Source organism: Entelurus aequoreus, linkage group LG06 (genome assembly GCF_033978785.1).
Source record: "Entelurus aequoreus isolate RoL-2023_Sb linkage group LG06, RoL_Eaeq_v1.1, whole genome shotgun sequence".
NCBI lineage: Eukaryota > Metazoa > Chordata > Actinopteri > Syngnathiformes > Syngnathidae > Entelurus > Entelurus aequoreus.
The window spans coordinates 36,158,298-36,185,551 of NC_084736.1; the positions used below are offsets into that span (position 1 = coordinate 36,158,298).

The window sequence follows — 27,254 nt, forward strand, 5'->3', positions numbered from 1 at the left end:
CCAGTAGTGGGCGTGTCTAACCCTGGGGAACAGCTAGTAGGGGGCGTGTCTAACCCTGGTAGGGGGCGTAGTTACCTTGCGAGCGCTGTGTGCTGACGAAGGTCCTGATGAGAAGGTCGGTGGTCTGGGAGTAAAGTGACAAGATGTAGTGCAGAGACTCTAACTCAGCACTTTTATCCACGAAACTTCTCTTCAGACCATTTCCTCCCGCATGGAAATATTGCTGTAAATACACATGAAATATTTGATTCAATCAATCAATATTTATTTATATAGCCCTAATTGATAATACAAATATTGCTGTAAATACACATGAAATATTTGATTAATAATACAAATATTGTTGTAAATATACATCAAATATTTGATTAATAATACAAATATTGATGTAAATATACATCAAATATTTGATTAATAATACAAATATTGCTGTAAATACACATTAAATATTTTATTAATAATAAAAATATTGATGTAAAAACACATCAAATATTTTATTAATAATAAAAATATTGCTGTAAATACATCAAATATTTGATCAATAATACAAATATTGCTGTAAATACACATCAAATATTTGAATAATACCAATATTGCTGTAAATACACATCAAATATTTGATTAATATAAATATTGCTGTAAATACACATCAAATATTTGATTAATAATACAAATATTGTTGCAAATACACATCAAATATTTTATCAATAATACAAATTTTGTTGTACAAACCCCGTTTCCATATGAGTTGGTAAATTGTGTTAGATGTAAATATAAACGGAATACAATGATTTGCAAATAATTTTCAACCCATATTCAGTTGAATATGCTACAAAGACAACATATTTGATGTTCAAACTGATAAACAATTTTTTTTTTGCGAATAATCATTAACTTTAGAATTTGATGCCAGCAACACGTGACAAAGAAGTTGGGAAAGGTGGCAAGTGGCCTGGTGGTTAGAGTGTCCGCCCTGAGATCGGTAGGTTGGAGTTCAAATCCCAGCCGAGTCATACCAAAGACTATAAAAATGGGACCCATTACCTCAGCATCAAGGGTTGGAGTTGGGGGTTAAATCACCAAAATGATTCCCGGGCGCGGCGCCGCTGCTGCCCACTGCTCCCCAAGGGGATGGGTCAAATGCAGAGACAAATTTCACCACATCTAGTGTGTGTGTGACAATCATTGGTACTTTAATCTTTAATCTTAATAAATACTGATAAAGTTGAGGAATGCTCATCAAACACTTATTTGGAACATCCCACAGGTGAACAGGCAAATTGGGAACAGGTGGGTGCCATGATTGGGTATAAAAGTAGATTCCGTGAAATGCTCAGTCATTCACAAACAAGGATGGGGCGAGGGTCACCACTTTGTCAACAAATGCGTGAGCAAATTGTTGAACAGTTTAAGAAAAACCTTTCTCAACCAGCTATTGCAAGGAATTTAGGGATTTCACCATCTACGGTCCGTAATATCATCAGAAGGTTCAGAGAATCTGGAGAAATCACTGCACGTAAGCAGCTAAGCCCGTGACCTTCGATCCCTCAGGCTGTACTGCATCAACAAGCGACATCAGTGTGTAAATGATATCACCACATGGGCTCAGGAACACTTCAGAAACCCACTGTCAGTAACTACAGTTGGTCGCTACATCTGTAAGTGCAAGGTAAAACTCTCCTATGCAATGCGAAAACCCTTTTTTTAACAACACCCAGAAACGCCGTCGGCTTCGCTGGGCCTGAGCTCATCTAAGAAGGACTGATACAAAGTGGAAAAGTGTTCTGTGGTCTGCCGAGTCCACATTTCAAATTGTTTTTGGAAACTGTTGACGTCGTGTCTTCCCGACCAAAGAGGAAAAGAACCATCCGGATTGTTATTGGCGCAAAGTTGAAAAGCCAGCATCTGTGATGGTATGGGGGTGTATTAGTGCCCAAGACATGGGTAACTTACACATCTGTGAAGGCGCCATTAATGCTGAAAGGCAGAGGTGGGACCAAATCATTGCTTTGCAAGTCACAAGTAAGTCTCAAGTCTTTGCCCTCAAGTCTCGAGTCAAGTCCAAAGTCAAGACTGGAAAGTCTCAAGTCAAGTCACAAGTCTTGCATTGTGAGTTTCGAGTCCTTTCAAGTCCTTTTAACCACAGACTAATATTTTTACACAGATTGTGTATGCTTTTAAACCGCTGTATTTATTTATTAAAACAAGTGCATTTGAAATAGCAGGAAAAAAAATAGTACTGACATTGCAATTCATAATAGCACTATTAACCAGTCATTTTAATAGTTTAAACAATTTTAAACATTTAACTCATTCCTTTACAGAATAAACACCTTTGAAAAAACAAGTGCAACTGTACTTATTTGTACAAAAGTGTTAACATTGTATTTCCATGGCATATTGCATTGTAACTAGTTCCACAGCAGTTTCTATTCTGTTCTTACCTTATCTCATTGATCTCATCTCATACTGTATGTGTGTTTATGTGTACGTACACATGAAAAACATAACAAATACATGAACATAACAATGAACAGAGTTGTACTTTTTAGATGTCAGGGCCCTATGTAATATGTACACATATTCTTAATATAGTATACATTTTAACTGACCTTTATTTGACTATGTTTGTCTTTTTGTAGGTGGCTAAAATACGCGGTGCTGCTGACCGCCGTCTAACGTTATGTTACTGTGTGTGATACATTGACTAACGTAACGTTATGTCTAGGTACCTCATGCAACCCTGCTTAAAAAAATCACTTGACAAAAAGTATGAATAAGGTAGCAAACTGCAGTGGACGCAACATATTGCTGTGTTTGCAATTATGTTATAACCATAGACATCTTATAAGTAGACGCAGTATTGGTTGCTGTGACGCGAGCAAATTGCATCTTGAAGTGGTGATGAGGAGCCGGCGAGCAGCCTAAACTGACAGTTGACAGGTAGAAAACAAAGATGGTGTTCAGCGTTTTCCTGCTCAAATGAGCGGACTGTTGAAAATAGGAATCGGGGGATTACTTTTCACAGGTAAGATTTAACATTAATGTACTGTTGGTTGTATTTTATGAAAATAACATTACCACAGAGTTGAGAAGGAGCAAAGAGCTTCAATATTTGTATGTGAAAATCACAAATAAATCTTCTGGGGGAGGATGACTTCCCTACAGGGGTTTGGTTTACAAACTTTCAGCCCCACCTAAAACAAAATTCACCAGCCGCCACTGATTATGATGCATTCTCATTTTAGGCAAAATATAAGACAATACTTTCTTAACAGTATAATTGTAACCAGGAATAAGTCTTCAAGTAACAATATTCAAATACTAACATTGTTGGGTAAGACAGCATTTGGTTTTATTCTGAATCCAGTGAAACAGATTGGTGGTTTTAGTTGATATAAAGACTTTCAGGTGTTTATATATGTTTACGTATTTGGCAGACGCTTTTATCCAAAGCGACATACATAAAAAATACATATATAACAATCACTGTAAACATGATCATTTAAGGGAAGAAAGTAATAGAAAATATCAATACAAAGTGTCAAGACAGAATAAACTCTCTGCTGCTGCAGCAACAGAGATACGGTCTATAAGATATATAGATATCTAATGTATTCATACATTGTTTATGTAGGATATACGCATGTATATATAACCTAATCATATTGTTTCTTCAACTTAAAAATAGCTGACCGTTTTTTTCCCCCTTCTCTGGGCTTATATTCCCAGTTTTGATCTCGGACGTCTGGTCACTTATAGCATATAAGAATATTCTATTACTGTTAAGCAAACTATGAATAATAAAACATGTGTCCGTTATCATAGCTACACGTATGACAAAAAAGCACGTGAAAATGAGTGGTATTCAGTGAGGTAAAATGAATTAAATGCGCTGACAGTTCATTTATCCTGCCAAATGAATTGCACTGAGTGGAGCGGATCACCACTCCAAGATGGCGGCCCCGCGTCTCGTCTGCGCCAGTAAGCAGTAGCGCTCGATGCTGCGTCTACTTATAAGATGTCTATGGTTATGACGTTAGCAGTGAGTTTACAGCCTCACTGATTTAACTACACAGCAAATAAAAGTCATGTTACTTAGCCAATAAACGTTAGCTTACATTCAAAACTTACCCTTCTTTGTGCAACTTCAAATGTCGAACGAAGTTGGAAGTTGTTGCGTCTCCGTCTGTAATATTCGAACTGCGTGATTTGCATACGGAAATTAGTTTTTTGTTGACCAAGTCGTAGTTTTTATACCCGAACAAAACCAACTTTGGTATAAATCTTTCTCACCGGCGCGTTGTTTGACAACTCTTGTTCATTGGTTGTCCTGCAATTTGATTGGCTGAATGCTGTGTGATGAAAACAATGTAGATCTAATTTGATTGGCTGTTGTACTGAGAGCACACACGCTGACACGCAGCACACACGCTGATAGACAGACACGTACAAAATGAAAGCTACGGAGCGCTCCCAAATAACTTTTCAAGCTTTAGGTTTTGGGGAAAGTAGCAAGTCATGTCAAGTCAAAAGGCTCAAGTCCAAGTGAAGTCACAAGTCATTGATGTTAAAGTCGAGTTGCAAGTCTCTTTACATTTTGTCAAGTTGAGTCTAAAGTCATCAAATTCATGACTCGAGTCTGACTCGAGTCCAAGTCATGTGACTCGAGTCCACACCTCTGCTGAAAGGTACATACAGGTTTTGGAGCAACATATGTTGCCATCCAAGCAACGTTACCATGGACGCCCCTGCTTATTTCAGCAAGACAATGCCAAGCCACGTGTTACATCAACGTGGCTTCATAGTAAAAGAGTGCGGGTACTAGACTGGCCTGCCTGTAGTCCAGACCTGTCTCCCATTGAAAATGTGTGGCACATTATGAAGCCTAAAATACCACAACGGAGACCCCCGGACTGTTGAACAACTTAAGCTGTACATCAAGCAAGAATGGGAAAGAATTCCACCTGAGAAGCTTAAAAAATGTGTCTCCTCAGTTCCCAAACGTTTACTGAGTGTTGTTAAAAGGAAAGGCCATGTAACACAGTGGTGAACATGCCCTTTCCCAACTACTTTGGCATGCCATGAAATTCTAAGTTAATTATTATTTGCAAAAAAAAAATAAAGTTTATGAGTTTGAACATCAAATATCTTGTCTTTGTAGTGCATTCTATTGAATATGGGTTGAAAAGGATTTGCAAATCATGGTATTCCGTTTAACACTCACATCTAACACAATTTCCCAACTCATATGGAAACGGGGTTTGTAAATACACATTAAATATGTTATTAATAATACAAATATTGCTGAAAATACACAATACAAATGTATTAATAATACAAATATTGATGTAAATACACATCAAATATTTGATCAATAATACAAATATTGCTGTAAATACACATAAAATATTTGATTCATATAAATATTGTTGTAAATACACATCAAATATTTGATTAATAATACAAATATTGCTGTAATACACATCAAATATTTGATTAATAATACAAATATTGCTGTAAATACACATTAAATATTTGATTAGTAATACAAATATTGCTGTAAATACACATCAAATATTTGATTAATAATACAAATATTGATGTAAATACACATCAAATATTTTATTAAATTGCAAATATTGCTGTAAATACACATCAAATATTTTATTAATAATATAACTGTTCTAGGCTCCAGCACCCCCCGCAACCCCGAAAGGGACACACGGTAGAAAATGGATGGATGGATGTATATTGCTGCAAAGAGTGTGACTACGTCAACTTTGTATGTCCTTTCAAAATAAGAGTGTGTCCCAGTGGAACAAAAGTCATGTGACTGTGCCTACCTTGATGCTCTCCAAGCTGGCATCGATGATGACACATTGTTTGGGCGTCAGTGTTTTGGTTTCACTTCCGCTCTGAAAAGGAGACACACTCAGATCAAAGGTCAGAGGTCAAGGGTCATATGTCCAACTCAAAATTGTGAACTGACCTTCAGGTTAGAAAGTCCTTTGGCGGCCGTCAGAATCTGAGCACCCTAAAAAGTTATTAACAATATTAATATATTATACATTATATCATTGTACAACAATAATATTAATATATTATACATCAGGGGTCACCAACGCGGTGCCCGCGGGCACCAGGTAGCCCGTAAGGACCAGATGAGTCGCCCGCTGGCCTGTTCTAAAAATAGCTCAAATAGCAGCACTTACCAGTGAGCTGCCTCTATTTTTAAAATTGTATTTATTTACTAGCAAGCTGGTCTCGCTTTGCCCGACATTTTTAATTCTAAGAGAGACAAAACTGAAATAGAATTTGAAAATCCAAGAAAATATTTTAAAGACTTGGTCTTCACTTGTTTAAATAAATTCATTTATTTTTTTACTTTGCTTCTTATAACTTTCAGAAAAACAATTTTAGAGAAAAAATACAACCTTAAAAATAATTTTAGGATTTTTAAACACATATACCTTTTTACCTTTTAAATTCCTTCCTCTTCTTTACTGACAATTTAAATCAATGTTCAAGTAAATTTATTTTTTTTATTGTAAAGAATAATAAATACATTTTAATTTAATTCTTCATTTTAGCTTCTGTTTTTTCGACGAAGAATATTTGTGAAATATTTCTTCAAATTTATTATGATTAAAATTCAAAAAAATTATTCTGGAAAATCTAGAAAATCTGTAGAATCAAATTTAAATCTTATTTCAAAGTCTTTTGAATGTCTTTTAAAAATGTTGTTCTGGAAAATCTAGAAGAAATAATGATTTTTCTTTGTTAGAAATATAGCTTGGTCCAATTTGTTTTATATTCTAACAAAGTGCAGATTGGATTTTAACCTATTTAAAACATTTCATCAAAATTCTAAAATTAATCTTAATCAGGAAAAATTACTAATGATGTTCTATAAATTATTTTTTAAATTTTTTCAAAAAGATTCGAATTTGCTAGTTTTTCTCTTCTTTTTTTCGGTTGAATTTTAAAGAGTCGAAATTGAAGATAAACTATGTTTCAAAATTCAATTGTCATTTTTTTTCGGGTTTTCTCCTCTTTTAAACCGTTCAATTAAGTGTAAATATCATTAATTATTAATAATAACATAGAGTTAAAGGTAAATTGAGCAAATTGGCTATTTCTGGCAATTTATTTAAGTGTGTATCAAACTGGTAGCCCTTCGCATTAATCAGTACCCAAGAAGTAGCTCTTGGTTTCAAAAAGGTTGGTGACCCCTGTTATACATGATATCATTGTACATCAATAACAATATTAATACATTATACATTATATCATTGTACATCAATAACAATGTAGGAGCCTAAATGCTGTTTAAGTTAATTTACATTTTATGGAAGGTGCTTTATGTTTATTCAGCCAAAAGGGGACTATTACTTTATTTGCACAATACGAAAATGTATATATTGCATGCTTAGAGTAATTATAAGGCTCAATTTATTTTGTAATTAGATTTGTCTGAATAATTTGAGGACGTATTATTTTATACTGCTTTAATACAGTGAAGATTACGTAACTGTTTAATTGCATATACCGTATGGCAGAAAGATCTGCGTGGTAATATGGTTTGGACACAATGTATTATGAGTAATGGCAGTCAGGTATGGGGAAATCGAGCCACACATTTTTTGGACCTTACTCTTACTTTTTCTAACTCTTTCTTACTGTAACAAACTCGCTTTATTTTGCCATTCATTTGTTCCCACATCGTTATTGTTTTACGTTTTTGAAGGATTAAGTTGACATGTAAACGATACAAAACGAAGAAGAGCATCTGGAGTTTTGTTTGTTGTTGCCGCAGCAAGCGGGAGCAGGAGAAAGTAGAGGAGCGTCAAGCTAAGGCTTCATTAGGAAACTACAAACAATATGAATATATTATACATTATATCATTGTACATCAATAACAATATTAATATATTATACATTATATCATTGTACACCAATAACAATATTAATATATTAGATATTACATAATTGTACATCAATAACAATATTATTATACATTTTATCATTGTACATCAATAACAATATTAATATATTATACATTATATCATTGTACATCAATAACAATATTAATATATTTTACATTATATCATTGTACACCAATAACAATATTAATATATTTGATATTACATAATTGTGCATCAATAACAATATTATTATACATTTTATCATTGTACATCAATAACAATATTAATATATTGTACATTATATCATTGTACATCGATAACAATATTAATGTATTATACATTATATCATTGTACATTAATAACAATATTAATATATTATACATTATATTATTGTACATCAATTACAATATTAATATATTACACATTATATCATTGTACACCAATAACATTATTGATATATTATACATTATATCATTGTACATCAATAACAATATTAATATATTAAACATTATATCATTGTACATCAATAAAAATATTAATATATTATACATTATATCATTGTACATCAATAACAATATTATTATACATTATATCATTGTACATCAATAACAATGTTAATTTAATATACATTATATCGTTGTAGATCAATAACAATATTAATATATTATATATTATATCATTGTACATCAATAACAATATTAATATTAGATATTATATCATTGTAGATCAATAACAATATTAATATATTATACATTATATCATTGAACATCAATAACAATATTAATATATTATACATTATATCATTGTACATCAATAACAATATTAATATATTGTACATTACATCATTGTACATCAATAACAATATTAATAATTTATACATTATATAATTGTACATCAATAACAAAATCATTTAGTATACATTATATCATTATACATCAATAACAATATTAATATATTATACATTTTATCGTTGTACATCATTAACAATATTGATATATTAGATTTTATAACATTGTACATCAATAACAATATTAATATATTATACATTATATCATTGTATATCAATAACAATATTAATATATTAGATATTATATCATTGTACATCATATTATTGTACATATATTACAATATTAATATATTATACATGATATCATTGTACAGCAATAACAATATTAATATATTATACATTAAATAATTGTATATCAATAAAAATATGAATATATTATACATTATATTATTGTACATCAATAACAATATTAATATATTCTACATTATATCTTTGTACATCAATAACAATATTAATATATTATACATTATATCATTGTACATCAATAACAATATTAATATATTATACATGATATTGTACATCGAGATCGGTAGGTTGGAGTTCAAATCCCAGCCGAGTCATACCAAAGACTATAAAAATGGGACCCGTTTCCCTCCCTGCTTGGCACTCAGCATCAAGGGTTGGAGTTGGGGGTTAAATCACCAAAATGATTCCCGGGCGCGGCGCCGCTGTTGCCCACTGCTCCCCAAGGGGATGGGTCAAATGCAGAGGACAAATTTCACCACATCTAGTGTGTGTGTGACAATGATTGGTACTTTAATCTTTAATCTTAATAACAATATTAATATATTATACATTATATCATTGCACATCAATAACAATATTAATATATTAGATATTATATAATTGTACATTACCCATTGATTCATTTGATATAACATACAAACATATATATATATATATATATATATATATATATATATATATATATATATATATATATATAATTACAATTATTATTGAATTGTAGTGAGTGTACTTATTGTACTGAGTGTAGTGAGTATAGTGAGTGTACTTATTGTACTGAGTATAGTGAGTGCACTTATTGTACAGAGTGCACTGGGTGTAGTGAGTATACTTATTGTACTATTGTACTGAGTGTAGTAAGTGTAGTGAGGGTTTTGAGTGTACTGTGTGTAGTGAGTGTACAGAGTGTAGTGAGTGCAGTGAGTATAGTGAGTGTACTGAGTGTAGTGAGTGTACTTATTGTACTGAGTGTAGTAAGTGTAGCGAGTTTAGTGAGTGTACTGCGTGTAGTGAGTGTACTGACTGTAATGAGTGTTGTAAGTGTAGTGAGTGTACTGAGATTAGTGAGGGTACTGAGTGTAGTGAGTGTAGTAAGTGTAGTGAGTGTACTGAGATTAGTGAGGGTACTGAGTGTAGTGAATGTAGTTATTGTACTGAGTGTAGTGAGTGCAGTAATTGTAGTGAGTGTACTGAGATTAGTGAGGGTACTGAGTGTAGTGAGTGTAGTTATTGTACTGAGTGTACTGAGTGTAGTGAGTGACCAGAGTGTACTTATTGTACTGAGTGTAGTGTGTGTAGTGAGTGTAGTATGTGTAGTGAGTGTAGTGAGTGTGTGTAGTGAGTGTAGTGAATGTAGTGAGTGTGTGTAGTAAGTTTAGTGAGTGTACTGAGATTAGTGAGGGTACTGAGTGTAGTGAGTGTAGTTATTGTACTGAGTGTAGTGAGTGCAGTAATTGTAGTGAGTGTACTGAGATTAGTGAGGGTACTGAGTGTAGTTATTGTACTGACTGTAGTTATTGTACTGAGTGAAGTGAGTGTACTGAGTGTAGTGAGTGACCAGAGTGTACTTATTGTACCGAGTGTAGTGTGTGTAGTGAGTGTAATGTGTGTTGAGAGTGTGGTGAGTGTAGTGTGTGTAGTGAGTGTAGTGAGTGTGTGTAGTTAGTGTAGTGTGTTTAGTGATTGTAGTGAGTGTGTGTAGTGAGTGTAGTGTGTGTAGTGTGTATAGGGATTATAGTGAGTGTAGTGAGTGTGTGTGGTGAGTGTAGTGAGTGTAGTGTGTGTAGTGAGAATAGTTGGTGTAGTGGGTGTGTGTAGTGAGTGTAGTGTGTGTAGTGAGTGTAGTGTGTGTAGTGAGTGTAATGAATGTATGTAGTGAGTGTAGTGTGTGTGGTGAGTGTAGTGTGTGTAGTGAGTATAGTGAGTGTAGTGAGTGTAGTGTGTGTAGTGAGTGTAGTGTGTGTGGTGAGTGTAGTGTGTGTAGTGTGTGTAGGGAGTGTAGTGAGTGTACTGACTGTAATGAGTGTACTGAGTGTAGTAAGTGTAGTGAATGTACTGAGATTAGTGAGGGTACTGAGTGTAGTGAGTGTAGTTATTGTACTGAGTGTAGTGAGTGCAGTAATTGTAGTGAATGTACTGAGATTAGTGAGGGTGCTGAGTGTAGTGAGTGTAGTTATTGTATTGAGTGTAGTTATTGTACTGAGTGAAGTGAGTGTACTGAGTGTAGTGAGTGACCAGAGTGTACTTATTGTACCAAGTGTAGTGGGTGTAGAGTGTAGTGTGTGTAGTGAGTGTAGTGAGTGTGTGTAGTGAGTGTAGTGATTGTAGTGAGTGTGTGTAGTGAGTGTAGTATGTGTGGTGAGTGTAGTGGGTGTAGTGAGTGTAGTGTGTGTAGTGAGTGTAGTGTGTGTAGTGAGTGTAGTGTGTGTGGTGAGTGTAGTGTGTGTGGTGAGTGTAGTGAGTGTAGTGTGTGTAGTGTCTGTAGTGAGTATAGTGAGTGTAGTGTGTGTAGTGAGTGTAGTGTGTGTAGTGAGTGTAGTGTGTGTGGTGAGTGTAGTGGGTGTAGTGTGTGTGGTGAGTGTAGTGAGTGTAGTGCGTGTAGTGTCTGTAGTGAGTATAGTGAGTGTAGTGTGTGTAGTGAGTGTAGTGTGTGTAGTGTGTGTGGTGAGTGTAGTGTGTGTAGTGTGTGTAGTGAGTATAGTGAGTGTAGTGTGTGTAGTGAGTATAGTGAGTGTAGTGTGTGTAGTGAGTGTAGTGAGTGTGTGTAGTGTGTGTGGTGAGTGTAGTGAGTGTATTGTGTGTAGTGAGTGTAGTGTGTATAGTGAGTGTAGTGTGTGTAGTGAGTGTGTGTAGTGTGTGTGGTGAATGTAGTGAGTGTAGTGTGTGTAGTGAGTGTAGTGTGTGTAGTGAGTGTATGTAGTGAGTGTAGTATGTGTGGTGAGTGTAGTGTGTGTGGTGAGTGTAGTGCGTGTACTGCGTGTAGTGTGTGTAGTGAGTATAGGAGAATGAATGATGAATGAATGAGTTGTAAAAATGAATGATGGGTTCTCACTTCTCTGTGAAGCGCTTTGAGTGTCTAGAAAAGCGCTATATAAATATAATCCATTATAGTGAGTGTAGTGTGTGTAGTGAGTGTAGTGTGTGTGGTGAGTGTAGTGTGTGTAGTGTATGTAGTGTGTGTAGTGAGTATAGTGAGTGTAGTGTGTGTAGTGAGTGTAGTGTGTGTGGTGAGTGTAGTGTGTGTAGTGTGTGTAGTGAGTGTAGTGAGTGTGTGTAGTGAGTGTAGTGTGTGTAGTGAGTATAGTGAGTGTAGTGTGTGTAGTGAGTGTAGTGTGTGTGGTGAGTGTAGTGAGTGTATTGTGTGTAGTGAGTGTAGTGTGTGTAGTGGGTATAGTGAGTGTAGTGTGTGTAGTGAGTGTGTGTAGTGAGTGTAGTGTGTGTGGTGAGTGGAGTGAGTGTAGTGTGTGTAGTGAGTGTATGTAGTGAGTGTAGTGTGTGTGGTGAGTGTAGTGTGTGTAGTGAGTGTAGTGTGTGTGGTGAGTGTAGTGAGTGTAGTGTGTGTAGTGAGTATAGTGAGTGTAGTGTGTGTAGTGAGTGTAGTGTGTGTAGTGAGTGTAGTGTGTGTAGTGAGTGTAGTGTGTGTAGTGAGTATAGTGAGTGTAGTGTGTGTAGTGAGTGTAGTGTGTGTAGTGAGTGTAGTGTGTGTAGTGAGTGTAGTGTGTGTAGTGAGTGTAGTGTGTGTAGTGAGTGTATGTAGTGAGTGTAGTGTGTGTGGTGAGTGTAGTGTGTGTAGTGAGTGTAGTGTGTGTGGTGAGTGTAGTGAGTGTAGTGTGTGTAGTGAGTATAGTGAGTGTAGTGTGTGTAGTGAGTGTAGTGTGTGTAGTGAGTGTAGTGTGTGTGGTGAGTGTAGTGAGTGTAGTGTGTATGGTGAGTGTAGTGAGTGTAATGTGTATGGTGAGTGTAGTGAGTGTTGTGTTACCAGACTGTCGTTGCTGCATGGTAACACAATAGTCTTCTCCAAGCTGATGATGACAACCTTCCACAAGTCCTTCAGGATCCTCTTCAGCACCGTCTTCTCACACACCTCAGCAAACACACCCAGGCTGCACGCACGCACGCACGCACGCACGCACGCACGCACGCACGCACGCACGCACGCACACACACACACACACACACACACACACACACACACACACACACACACACACACACACACACACACACACACACACATTCACATTCACATTAACCATGTTTTACCTCTCTTTGCTATAATACTTTAATAAATATATTATTATAATAAATGTAATATTATTATAATACATGTAATATTATTGATATAAACACAAGAGGTACTTACATGTCATAAATATCATATTATTGATATAATAAAGACATACTTGGAGTCCAGGAAGTCCATCAGAGGTCTCAACATGACATAAATATAATAAATACAAACCCCGTTTCCATATGAGTTGGGAAATTGTGTTAGATGTAAATATAAACGGAATACAATGATTTGCAAATCCTTTTCAACCCATATTCAACTGAATGCACTACAAAGACAAGATATTTGATGTTCAAACTCATAAACTGTATTTTTTTTTTGCAAATAATAATTAACTTAGAATTTCATGGCTGCAACACGTGCCAAAGTAGTTGGGAAAGGGCATGTTCACCACTGTGTTACATGGCCTTTCCTTCTAACAACACTCAGTAAACGTTTGGGAACTGAGGAGACACATTTTTTAAGCTTCTCAGGTGGAATTATTTCCCATTCTTGCTTGATGTACAGCTTAAGTTGTTCAACAGTCAGGGGGTCTCCGTTGTGGTAATTTAGGCTTCATAATGCGCCACACATTTTCAATGGGAAACAGGTCTGGACAACAGGCAGGCCAGTCTAGTACCCGCACTCTTTTACTATGAAGCCACGTTGATGTAACACATGGCTTAGCATTGTCTTGCTGAAATAAGCAGGGGCGTCCATTGTAACGTTGCTTGGATGGCAACATATGTTGCTCCAAAACCTGTATGTACCTTTCAGCATTAATGGCGCCTTCACAGATGTGTAAGTTACCCATGTCTTGGGCACTAATACACCCCCATACCATCACAGATGCTGGCTTTTCAACTTTGCGCCAATAACAATCCGGATGGTTTTTTCCTCTTTGGTCCGGAGGACACGACGTCCACAGTTTCCAAAAACAATTTGAAATGTGGACTCGTCAGACCACAGAACACTTTTCCACTTTGTATCAGTCCATCTTAGATGATCCCGGGCCCAGCGAAGCCGACGGTGTTTCTGGGTGTTGTTGATAAACGGTTTTCGGCTTTCATAGGAGAGTTTTAACTTGCACTTACAGATGTAGCGACCAACTGTAGTTACTGACAGTGGGTTTCTGAAGTGTTCCTGAGCCCATGTGGTGATATCCTTTACACACTGATGTCGCTTGTTGATGCAGTACAGCCTGAGGGATCGAAGGTCACGGGCTTAGCTGCTTACGTGCAGTGATTTCTCCAGATTCTCTGAACCTTCTGATGATATTACGGACCGTAGATGGTGAAATCCCTAAATTCCTTGCAATAGCTGGTTGAGAAAGGTTTTTTCTTAAACTGTTCAACAATTTGCTCACGCATTTGTTGACAAAGTGGTGACCCTCGCCCCATCCTTGTTTGTGAATGACTGAGCATTTCATGGAATCTACTTTTATACCCAATCATGGCACCCACCTGTTCCCAATTTGCCAGTTCACCTGTGGAATGTTCCAAATAAGTGTTTGATGAGCATTCCTCAACTTTATCAGTATTTATTGCCACCTTTCCCAACTTCTTTGTCACATGTTGCTGGCATCAAATTCTAAAGTTAATGATTATTTGCAAATTTTTTTTTTTTTTTTATCAGTTTAAACATCAAATATGTTGTCTTTGTAGCATATTCAACTGAATATGGGTTGAAAATGATTTGCAAATCATTGTATTCCATTTATATTTACATCTAACACAATTTCCCAACTCATATGGAAACGAGGTTTGTATAATCAATATAATAAATACATACATACTTAGAATCCAGGAAGTCCATCAGAGGTCTCAACATGACATAAATATAATAAATATAATAAAGACATACTTAGAGTCCAGGAAGTCCATCAGAGGTCTCAACATGAGGTCAGCATCTGCTTGTGCTGTGTTGCTGTCAGGAGGTCCTTTCATGTGACACAAGATGTCTGCCATGTCACGCATGCACACTGTCACACCTGTCTGGAAACTACACACATTCACCAATATTACTACTAATACTAATACTACTACTAATATTGTCACACCTGTCTGGAAACTACACACATTCACCAATATTGCAACTAATACTACTACTACTACTACTACTACTACTGTCACACCTGTCTGGAAACTACACACATTCACCAATATTACTACTACTACTACTACTAATACTAATACTACTACTGCTATTACTGTCACACCTGTCTGGAAACTACACACATTCACCAATATTACTACTTCTACTACTACTAATACTACTACTACTGTCACACCTGTCTGGAAACTACACACATTCACCAATATTACTACTAATACTACTACTACTACTAATACTACTACTACTACTAATACTGTCACACCTGTCTGGAAACTACACACATTCACCAATATTACTACTAATAATAATACTACTAATACTACTACTACTGTCACACCTGTCTAGAAAATACACACATTCACCAATATTACTACTACTTCTAATACCACCACCACCACTACTACTACTACTAATACTGTCACACCTGTCTGGAAACTACACACATTCACCAACATTACTACTACTAATACTACTAACACTACTACTGTCAAACCTGTCTGGAAACTACACACATTCACCAATATTACTACTAATAATACTACTACTACAGGGTAAATTGTAAACATACTATTAGTACTACTAATATTACCATCATTACTACTAATAGTGATACTACTACAGGTGTTTTATTACTAAGATTGTAAGCATACTATTAGTACTACTATTATTACTATCATTACTACTAATATTAGTACAACTTCAGGTGTATATTGTAAACATACTATTAGTACTACTATTATTATTACTAATATTAGTTCTATTACAGGGGTGTATTGTAAACATAGGATTAGTACTAATATTGTTACTATCAATACTACTAATATTAGTACTACTACAGGAGTATATTGTAAACATACTATTAGTACTACTATTATTATTACTAATATTAGTTCTACTACAGGGGTATATTGTAGAAATCTGATTAGTACTAATATTAGTACTACTACAGGTGTATATTGTAAACATATTATTAGTACTAATATTATTACTATCATTACTGCTTGTATTATTAATATATGTTCAAGTGTAACATATATAGTATTGTTAATAAATGTTTAAGTGTAACAGGTACATTATTACTATTATTATTACTTTTATTAAAAACATATATATTATTACTATTTTAAAAATTAAGCGTAACAGCTATATTATTATTAATATTAAGACATTTAATGAATACATATATATTAGTATTAATATTCATACATTTAATAAATACATATATTATTATTAATACTTATACATTTAATAAAAACATATATATTATTAGTTAATAACAATACATTTAATAAATTAATATATATTATTATTGATACAATTAAAAGTAACATGCATATTATTATTAATAAATTTGATATAACATTTATTATTATTAATACTTCTAATATAAACATATATATTAATATTCATATATTTAATAGAAAACATGTATATTATTATTAATATCAATACATTTAATAGAAACATATATATTATTATTAATATTAATACATTTAATAGAAACATATTATTAATATTAATACATTCAATAGAAACATATATATTATTTTTAATACAATTAAAAGTAATGTTCATATTAGTATTAATACATTTAATAAAATCATATATATTATTATTAATACTTATAATATAAAACATATTAGGGCTGCAACTAACGATTAATTTGATAATCGATTAATCTGTCGATTATTACTTCAATTAATCGATTAATAATCGGATAAAAGAGACAAACTACATTTCTATCCTTTCCAGTATTTTATTGAAAAAACAACAACAGCATACTGGCACCATACTTATCTTGATTATTGTTTGTCAGCTGTTTGTACATGTTGCAGTTTATAAATAAAGGTTTATAAATTTTAAAAAAATAAAATAAAATAAAAAAGTTGCCTCTGCGCATGCGCATAGCATAGATCCAACGAATCGATAACTAAATTAATCGCCAACTATTTTTATAATCGATTTTAATCGATTAGTTGTTGCAGCCCTAAAACATATATATTAATATATTTAAAAGAAACATATATATTATTATTAGTACTTATAGTAGAAACATACATATTATTAATACACTTAATAGAAACATATATATAATTATTAATACATTTAATAGAAACATATATATATTATTATTAATAATACTTATAGTAGAAACATATATATATTGTTATTAATACATTTATTAGAACATATATATTATTATTAATACATTTAATAGAAACATATATTATTATTAATACTTATAGTAGGAACATATATTTTATTATTAATACATTTAATAGAAACATATAAATTAATAAAAACATATAAATATTATTATGAATGTGTTTAGAGATTCATACATTGGTACTTTGACACAATGTCATAATCATGATTTTAATTAAGTAATAAACTCAACATTTTGGACTTTTTGTCATGTATGCACATGCGTGGGTGTGCGTGTGTGTGCTGACCTTTTGGCGAAGACATGACTGAAGTTGTCCATGAAGGTGTTGAGCTTCACCTGCAGATCATTCAGGATGTCAGCAGCCTCTGAGTCCAACTACAACAATAAAGATATAATAATTTACACAGATAAATATATACATAAAATAATATACATAAATAAATATATACATAAAATAATATACATAAATAAAAGAAGTAAACCTGTGGTTTATCCCTTATACAGTGCTCAATAACGGAATATACCTTAGGTCAGGAAAAAACACAGGGGCTATTTCATCCCTGCTCTTCAGGGGATTTGAAAATCAGGGAAACTTGTGAAGCAGGCTTGTAGGGATGAAACAGCCTCTGTGTTTTTTCATGACATAACATACATAAAAGAAGTATATAACAATATAACAATAATATAAACAATCCCCTATTAGGGTAAAGTATGTGGTTCAAGACCTGGATGAAGGTTGTGTAACAGGAAGTCAAGTGGATGAAGGTTGTGTAACAGGAAGTCAAGTGGATGAAGGTTGAGTAACAGGAAGTCAAGTGGATGAAGGTTGAGTAACAGGAAGTCAAGTGGATGAAGTTTGAGTAACAGGAAGTCAACTGGATGAAGGTTGTGTAACAGGAAGTCAACTGGATGGAGGTTGTATAACAGGAAGTCAACTGGATGAAGGTTGAGTAACAGGAAGTCAACTGGATGAAGGTTGTGTAACAGGAAGTCAAGTAGATGAAGGTTGTGTAACAGTAAGTCAAGTGGACGGAGGTTGTGTAACAGGAAGTCAACTGAATGAAGGTTGAGTAACAGGAAGTCAAGTGGATGAAGGTTGAGTAAGAGGAAGTCAACTGGATGAAGGTTGTGTAACAGGAAGTCAAGTGGATGAAGGTTGTGTAAGAGGAAGTCAACTGGATGAAGGTTGTATAACAGGAAGTCAAGTGGATGAAGGTTGAGTAACAGGAAGTCAACTGGATGAAGGTTGTGTAACAGGAAGTCAAGTGGATGAAGGTTGAGTAACAGGAAGTCAAGTGGATGAAGGTTGTGTAACAGGAAGTCAACTGGATGAAGGTTGTATAACAGGAAGTCAAGTGGATGAAGGTTGAGTAACAGGAGGTCAACTGGATGAAGGTTGTGTAACAGGAAGTCAAGTGGATGAAGGTTATGTAACAGGAAGTCAACTGGATGAAGGTTGAAATACAGGAAGTCAAGTGGAGGAAGGTTGAGTAATAGGAAGTCAAGTGGATGAAGTTTGTGTAACAGGAAGTCTAGTGGATGAAGGTTGAGTAACAGGAAGTCAACTGGATGAAGGTTGTGTAAAAGGAAGTCAAGTAGATGAAGGTTGAGTAACAGGAAGTCAACTGGATGAAGGTTGTGTAACAGGAAGTCAACTGGATGAAGGTTGCATAACAGGAAGTCAAGTGGATGAAGGTTGAGTAACAGGAAGTCAACTGGATGAAGGTTGTGAACAGGAAGTCAAGTGGGTTAGGGTTGAGTAACAGGAAGTCAAGTGGATGAAGGTTGTGTAACAGCGAGTCAACTGGATGAAGGTTGTATAACAGGAAGTCAAGTGGATGAAGGTTGAGTAACAGGAAGTCAACTGGATGAAGGTTGTGTAACAGGAAGTCAAGTGGATGAAGGTTGAGTAACAGGAAGTCAACTGGATGAAGGTTGTATAACAGGAAGTCATGTGGATGAAGGTTGAGTAACAGGAAGTCAACTGGATGAAGGTTGTATAACAATAAGTCAAGTGGATGAATGTTGAGTAACAGGAAGTCAAGTGGATGAAGGTTGAGTAACAGGAAGTCAAGTGGATGAAGGTTGAGTAACAGGAAGTCAACTGGATGAAGGTTGTATAACAGGAAGTCAAGTGGATGAAGGTTGAGTAACAGGAAGTCAACTGGATGAAGGTTGTGTAACAGGAAGTCAAGTGGATGAAGGTTGAGTAACAGGAAGTCAAGTGGATGAAGGTTGTGTAACAGGAAGTCAACTGGATGAAGGTTGTATAACAGGAAGTCAAGTGGATGAAGGTTGAGTAACAGGAGGTCAACTGGATGAAGGTTGTGTAACAGGAAGTCAAGTGGATGAAGGTTATGTAACAGGAAGTCAACTGGATGAAGGTTGAAATACAGGAAGTCAAGTGGAGGAAGGTTGAGTAATAGGAAGTCAAGTGGATGAAGTTTGTGTAACAGGAAGTCTAGTGGATGAAGGTTGAGTAACAGGAAGTCAACTGGATGAAGGTTGTGTAAAAGGAAGTCAAGTAGATGAAGGTTGAGTAACAGGAAGTCAACTGGATGAAGGTTGTGTAACAGGAAGTCAACTGGATGAAGGTTGCATAACAGGAAGTCAAGTGGATGAAGGTTGAGTAACAGGAAGTCAACTGGATGAAGGTTGTGAACAGGAAGTCAAGTGGGTTAGGGTTGAGTAACAGGAAGTCAAGTGGATGAAGGTTGTGTAACAGCGAGTCAACTGGATGAAGGTTGTATAACAGGAAGTCAAGTGGATGAAGGTTGAGTAACAGGAAGTCAACTGGATGAAGGTTGTGTAACAGGAAGTCAAGTGGATGAAGGTTGAGTAACAGGAAGTCAACTGGATGAAGGTTGTATAACAGGAAGTCATGTGGATGAAGGTTGAGTAACAGGAAGTCAACTGGATGAAGGTTGTATAACAATAAGTCAAGTGGATGAATGTTGAGTAACAGGAAGTCAAGTGGATGAAGGTTGAGTAACAGGAAGTCAAGTGGATGAAGGTTGAGTAACAGGAAGTCAACTGGATGAAGGTTGTATAACAGGAAGTCAAGTGGATGAAGGTTGAGTAACAGGAAGTCAACTGGATGAAGGTTGTATAACAAGAAGTCAAGTGGATGAATGTTGAGTAACAGGAAGTCAAGTGGATGAAGGTTGAGTAACAGGAAGTCAAGTTGATGAAGGTTGTATAACAGGAAGTCAAGTGGATGAAGGTTGTGTAACAGGAAGTCACCTGGATGAAGGTTGTGTAACAGGAAGTCAATTCTGAAGAACCACCACTAAATACAAACCCTGTTTCCATATGAGTTGGGAAATTGTGTTAGATGTAAATATAAACGGAATACAATGATTTGCAAATAATTTTCAACCCATATTCAATTGAATATGCTACAAAGACAACATGTTTGATGTTCAAACTGATAAACATTTTTTTTTGTGCAAATAATCATTAACTTTAGAATTTGATGCCAGCAACACGTGACAAAAAAATTGGGAAAGGTGGCAATAAATACTGATAAAGTTGAGGAATGCTCATCAAACACTTATTTGGAACATCCCACAGGTGAACAGGCAAATTGGGAACAGGTGGGTGCCATGATTGGGTATAAAAGTAGATTCCATGAAATGCTCAGTCATTCACAAACAAGGATGGGGCGAGGGTCACCACTTTGTCAACAAATGCGTGAGCAAATTGTTGAACAGTTTAAGAAAAAACCTTTCTCAACCAGCTATTGCAAGGAATTTAGGGATTTCACCATCTACGGTCCGTAATATCATCAAAAGGTTCAGAGAATCTGGAGAAATCACTGCACGTAAGCAGCTAAGCCCGTGACCTTCGATCCCTCAGGCTGTACTGCATCAACAAGCGACATCAGTGTGTAAAGGATATCACCACATGGGCTCAGGAACACTTCAGAAACCCACTGTCAGTAACTACAGTTGGTCGCTACATCTGTAAGTGCAAGTTAAAACTCTCCTATGCAAGGCGAAAACCGTTTATCAACAACACCCAGAAACGCCGTCGGCTTCGCTGGGCCCGAGATCATCTAAGATGGACTGATACAAAGTGGAAAAGTGTTTTGTGGTCTGACGAGTCCACATTTCAAATTGTTTTTGGAAACTGTGGACGTCTTGTCCTCCGGACCAAAGAGGAAAAGAACCATCCGGATTGTTATTGGCGCAAAGTTGAAAAGCCAGCATCTGTGATGGTATGGGGGTGTATTAGTGCCCAAGACATGGGTAACTTACACATCTGTGAAGGCGCCATTAATGCTGAAAGGTACATACAGGTTTTGGAGCAACATATGTTGCCATCCAAGCAACGTTACCAAGGACGCCCCTAATTATTTCAGCAAGACAATGCCAAGCCACGTGTTACATCAACGTGGCTTCATAGTAAAAGAGTGCGGGTACTAGACTGGCCTGCCTGTAGTACAGACCTGTTTCCCATTGAAAATGTGTGGCGCATTATGAAGCCTAAAATACCACAACGGAGACCCCCTGACTGTTGAACAACTTAAGCTGTACATCAAGCAAGAATGGGAAAGAATTCCACCTGAGAAGCTTAAAAAATGTGTCTCCTCAGTTCCCAAACATTTACTGAGTGTTGTTAAAAGGAAAGGCCATGTAACACAGTGGTGAACATGCCCTTTCCCAACTACTTTGGCACGTGTTGCAGCCATGAAATTCTAAGTTAATTATTATTTGCAAAAAAAAAAAAAAAGTTTATGAGTTTGAACATCAAATATCTTGTCTTTGTAGTGCATTCAATTGAATATGGGTTGAAAAGGATTTGCAAATCATTGTATTCCGTTTATATTTACATCTAACACAATTTCCCAACTCATATGGAAACAGGGTTTGTATGTCCTTTGAGTCATAACCAAAGTTCTTAGGTCATAGGTCAGGGTAAGAACCTAAATCTGCCAATAAATTAGGAACTTTGCCTTCCGGCTCAGCTCCTTGTCCACCACGATGGACGATACAGGTCCACACAACTTGTGATGGCATACCTCACCTGGAGAGAATACTTCGCAGACCGCTTCCAAAGCACAGTTTTTTGTAGTCCCACCATTTCAACACGCGTTACATACCTACCTGTCCATAACAACTCTACATTAGTCTGGACTACCAATGTTGGTATACAACACTGTTAGAAACACACGTGTTACACAGCTACCTGTCCATAACGACCCTACATTAGTCTGGAATACCAATGTTGGTATACACGTGTTACAATCTGGAATACCAATGTTGTTATACACGTGTTACACACCTACCTGTCCATAACGACTCTACATTAGTCTGGACTACCAATGTTGGTATACAACACTGTTAGAAACACACGTGTAACACACCTACCTGTCCATAACGACCCTACATTAGTCTGGAATACCAATGTTGTTATACACGTGTTACAATCTGGAATACCAATGTTGTTATACACGTGTTACACACCTACCTGTCCATAACGACTCTACATTAGTCTGGACTACCAATGTTGGTATACAACACTGTTAGAAACACACGTGTTGCACACATACCTGTCCATAACGACTCTACATTAGTCTGGTATACAACACTGTTAGCGTGCCAGCCCTTTAATCGTCTAACAACACGTTGGTTGTGTCCCGGCAGACCCACAACATGGATCTTTACCAGTCATACTCCCAGGAGTGTGTATTTGTTGCTGCAACACTGATGTACACAAACTAACACACACACACCTTATTTGTGGCAACTGTCTCTTCAGTCTTCAAAAAGTGATGCAAAGAAAACAGAAAAGAAACACACAAAATAACACAAATATGATTCAACATGCTGTGACACAACACGACACAAAACAACACAAATCAAACATGACCCAACACAACACAACATGATAAAAACACAACACAATCAGTTGTGGTGAGGAGCACAGCACAAGTTGTAAGTCTAGATTGTGTTGTGTTGCCATGGCGACCACCAACCTTGTTGATGTCCTCTTTAGACTTTAGCAGCAGAAAGAAATATTTCATTAACACAATCAATCATTGCAGGTAATTATTACTACTAATTATCATTGCAGCTAATTATTACTACTAATTATTACATTCATTATTACAATTATGATTGCAATTAATTATTGGTACTAATTAATACGAATAATTAATACAATAAATTATTATTGCAGCTAATTATTACAATTATGTATTGCTACTAATTATTACAATTAATTATTATTGCAGCTAATTATTGCTACTAAATATTACAATTGATTATTGCTACTAATTATTACAATTCATTATTATTGCAGCTATTTATTGCTACTAATTATTAAAATTATATATTGCTATTAATTATTACAATTAATTATTATTGCAGCTAATTATTGCTACTAATTAAAACAATTATTACAATGATTGATTACAATTATTTATCATTGCAGCTAATTATTGCAATACAATTATTAATATTATTATATATTCCAACATATTACATTAAATATTATTGCAAATAATTATTACAATTAATTATTGCTACTAAATATTGCAATGAATTATTACGATTACTATTGCCACTAATTATTACAATTAATCATTGCTACTAATTATTATTATTACAACATATTATTACAATTAATCATTATTTTTTACTAATTATTACAATGAATGAATATTGCTACTAGAGATGTAGTGTGTAAAATGCTTTAAAATGTAATATCGGAAATTATCGGTATCGGTTTCAAAAAGTAAAATTAATGACTTTTTAAAACGCCGCTGTACGGAGCGGTACATTTTCACTGCTGGACTCTAGAAAGAGGTTCTGCAGCCTCCGAAGCAGAACTTCCAGGTTCTGTAACAGCTTCTTCCCTCAGGCCGTAAGACTCTTGAACGTATCATAATTAAATTATGCTGTCAACTCCCCCCAAAATGGATTAACTCACTGGAATAAAAAAGACAATATAACATACATCCATAAACGTGGACGCATGTGAAAAAGTATAATATATTTATCTGTACAGTAATCTATTTATTTATTTATATATATTTATTTATTTTATATATATATATTATTTATATATATTAATTTATTTATATATGCACCTTATTGCTTTTTTATCCTGCACTACCATGAGCTTATGTAACGAAATTTCGTTCTTATCTGTGCTGTAAAGTTCAAATTTGAATGACAATAAAAAGGAAGTCTAAGTCTAAGTCTACATATCCCACTCAGCAGCCTCTTCCCTCTCCCACACACAACACAGGAGTTGACGACTGCAGCATGAAAGGTTTACTGGCGACGCTTGATGACCTCATTAAACCGCCGCGAGCGGAGCATAACAACAACAAGAGTGTGTTGTTGCCGGTGCTGTAGCCTGGCTAACAAGCCAGCTCGCTCGGTGACTGACTAACGACACCATGTCTATGGTTTGGGATTATTTTAAAGTGTGTCTGACGGATAAAAAACTGGCAATTTGCAATAACTGCAAAAAGTTGGTTATGCGAGGAGGAACCGAGACGTCTTCCTTTAATACAAGCAATTTGATCTCCCACCTCTTCAAGAATCATAAGGAGATACACGATGAATACAAGCGGAAGATGGATGAAAAGCAAACACCGAAAAAAAGTAGTACCACACAGTTGTCGCTTAAAGACTCCGCCGAGAAAAAACAAAAATACAACAAAAACCACCCCAGGGCGAAAGCTCACGTTGTGGTCAGGGACAACGCACGCAGTATGGCAAAAGCTACGGTGGAGTTTGGTGTGGCTACTCTGCCCCGCATGGCGCACACGTTGCAGCTTGCAGTGAACAGAGGTGCCCTGTCTCAACGCAGCATTTCAGAGGCTCTGGCTGACTGCTAGGCCACTTCAAGCACTCACCACTCGCTTGCAGCACATTTTTATTACTCATACAAATACGTTAGAGCAGGGCAGATTGAGCCCAGTTTATAATTTCCTGTTATACAGTATACCAGGCAACCTTGCACTAAAGGAGGACTATGTTATTGTTTACTTTATTACTCTAGTATACTCTGGACTGAAGCTGTGTGCCTTCATTGTTTCTGTAGCTGTTGTTTTGAGGCATGTTTAAAAAAAATAAAAAAAATAATGCACTTTGTGAAAGTCAAAGTATAGTATTTCCCATAGTTGTAGTGGGTTTCAAGATTATCTCAGGGAGAGCATGTCCCAAATTTCAAGCTGCTGTTTTGAGGCATGTTAAAAAAAAAAAAAAAAAGCACTTTGTGACTTCAATAATAAATATGGCAGTGCAATGTTGGCACTCTTTTCCATAACTTGAGTTGAAGTTCTTCTCTTATTTTGGAAAACCTTGTTACATTGTTTAATGCATCCAGCGGGGCATCACAACAAAATTAGGCATAATAATGTGTTAATTCCACGACTGTATGTATCTGTATCGGTTGATATCGGAATCGGTAATTAAGAGTTGGACAATATCGGAATATCGGATATCGGCAAAAAAGCCATTATCGGACATCTCTAATTGCTACTAATGATTACAACCAATCAGAGACAAGCATGTTCTCCAACAGGGCGGCCATCTTTAAAAGTGTGTGAAGAAAGTTGGCGCTCCACCTGGATCTCTGCTCAGCACCCACCTGTTTGCTGCACACCTCCACCTGACACACACACACACACACACACACACGCACACACACACACGACTTGTCTTTCTGCGTTCTTCTACAACATTCTATAACCTTCTAGAATTAGGAGGAGTAAAAAGAGGAGGAGGAGGAGTAAAAAGAGGAAGTGGGGGAGTAAAAAGAGGAAGAGGAGGAGTAAAAAGAGGAACTGAGGAGTAAAAAGAGGAAGAGGAGTGAAAAGACTAGTAAAAAGAGGAAGAGGAGGACTAAAAAGAGGAAGAGGAGGATTAAAAAAAGGAAGTGGAGAAGTCAAAAAAGGAAGTGGACGAGGAAGAGGAGGAGTAAAAAGAGGAAGAGGAGTATTAAAAAAAGAAAGTGGAGAAGTAAAAAAAGGAAGTGGAGAACTACACAGAGGAAGTGGACGAGGAAGAAGAAGAGTAAAAAGAGGAAGTGGAGGAGGAAGAGGATGAGTAAAAAGAGGAAGAGGAGGAGTAAAAAAAGAAGTGGAGAAGCAAAAAAAGGAAGTGGAGAAGTAAAAAGAGGGAGAGTAAAAAGAGGAAGTGGAGGAAGAAGAGGAGGACTAAAAAGAGGAAGAGGAGGAGTAAAAAAAGAAGTGGAGAAGTAAAAATAGGAAGTGGAGGAGGAAGAGGAAGAGTAAAAAGAGGAAGTGGAGGAGTAAAAATAGGAGGAGATGTAGTAAAAAGAGAAAGTGGAGGAGTAAAAAGAGGAAGTGAGGAGTAAAAAGAGGAAGAGGAGGAGTGAAAAGACGAAGAGGAGGAGTAAAAAGAGGAAGAGGGGGAGTAAATAGAGGAAGCGGAGGAGTAAAAAGAGGAAGAGGAGTGAAAAGAGGAAGAGGAGTAAAATGAGGAAGAGGAGTAAAAAGAGGAAGAAGGGGAGTAAAAAGAGGAAGAGGAGGAGTAAAAAGAGGAAAAGTAAAAAAGGAAGTGGAGAAGTAAAAACAGGAAGTGGAGGAGGAAGAGGAGGTGTAAAAAGAGGAAGTGGAGGAGTAAAAAGAGGAAGTGGGGGAGTAAAAAGAGGAAGAGGAGGAGTAAAAAGAGGAAGTGAGGAGTGAAAAGAGGAAGA

The 27,254-nt window shown here is 35.7% G+C and overlaps 1 protein-coding gene across 10 annotated transcripts in view; it reads right to left on the minus strand.

Moving 5' to 3' along the window:
* LOC133652193 (protein unc-13 homolog B-like) overlaps positions 1–27,254 on the minus strand; it is a 151,271-nt gene that overhangs the window by 4,942 nt on the left and 119,075 nt on the right. For 7 of the 10 annotated variants that reach the window (XR_009826537.1, XM_062050669.1, XM_062050667.1 and 4 more), the window contains 6 exons: positions 17,860–17,948; positions 15,155–15,292; positions 13,001–13,124; positions 5,993–6,037; positions 5,847–5,918; positions 76–223 (listed from right to left, as the gene is read on the minus strand). Coding sequence is in view for 6 of the 10 variants with exons in the window: in XM_062050669.1 (XP_061906653.1) it covers positions 76–223; positions 5,847–5,918; positions 5,993–6,037; positions 13,001–13,124; positions 15,155–15,292; positions 17,860–17,948 (616 nt within the window). In the remaining 4 variants the exon portion in view is untranslated. Of the gene's footprint in view, positions 1–75; positions 224–5,846; positions 5,919–5,992; positions 6,038–13,000; positions 13,125–15,154; positions 15,293–15,820; positions 15,842–15,898; positions 15,911–17,859; positions 17,949–23,310; positions 23,338–23,553; positions 23,575–26,183; positions 26,205–27,254 lie in introns of those variants that run through there. The other 3 variants (XR_009826538.1, XR_009826539.1, XR_009826540.1) reach the window with 3 other exon arrangements.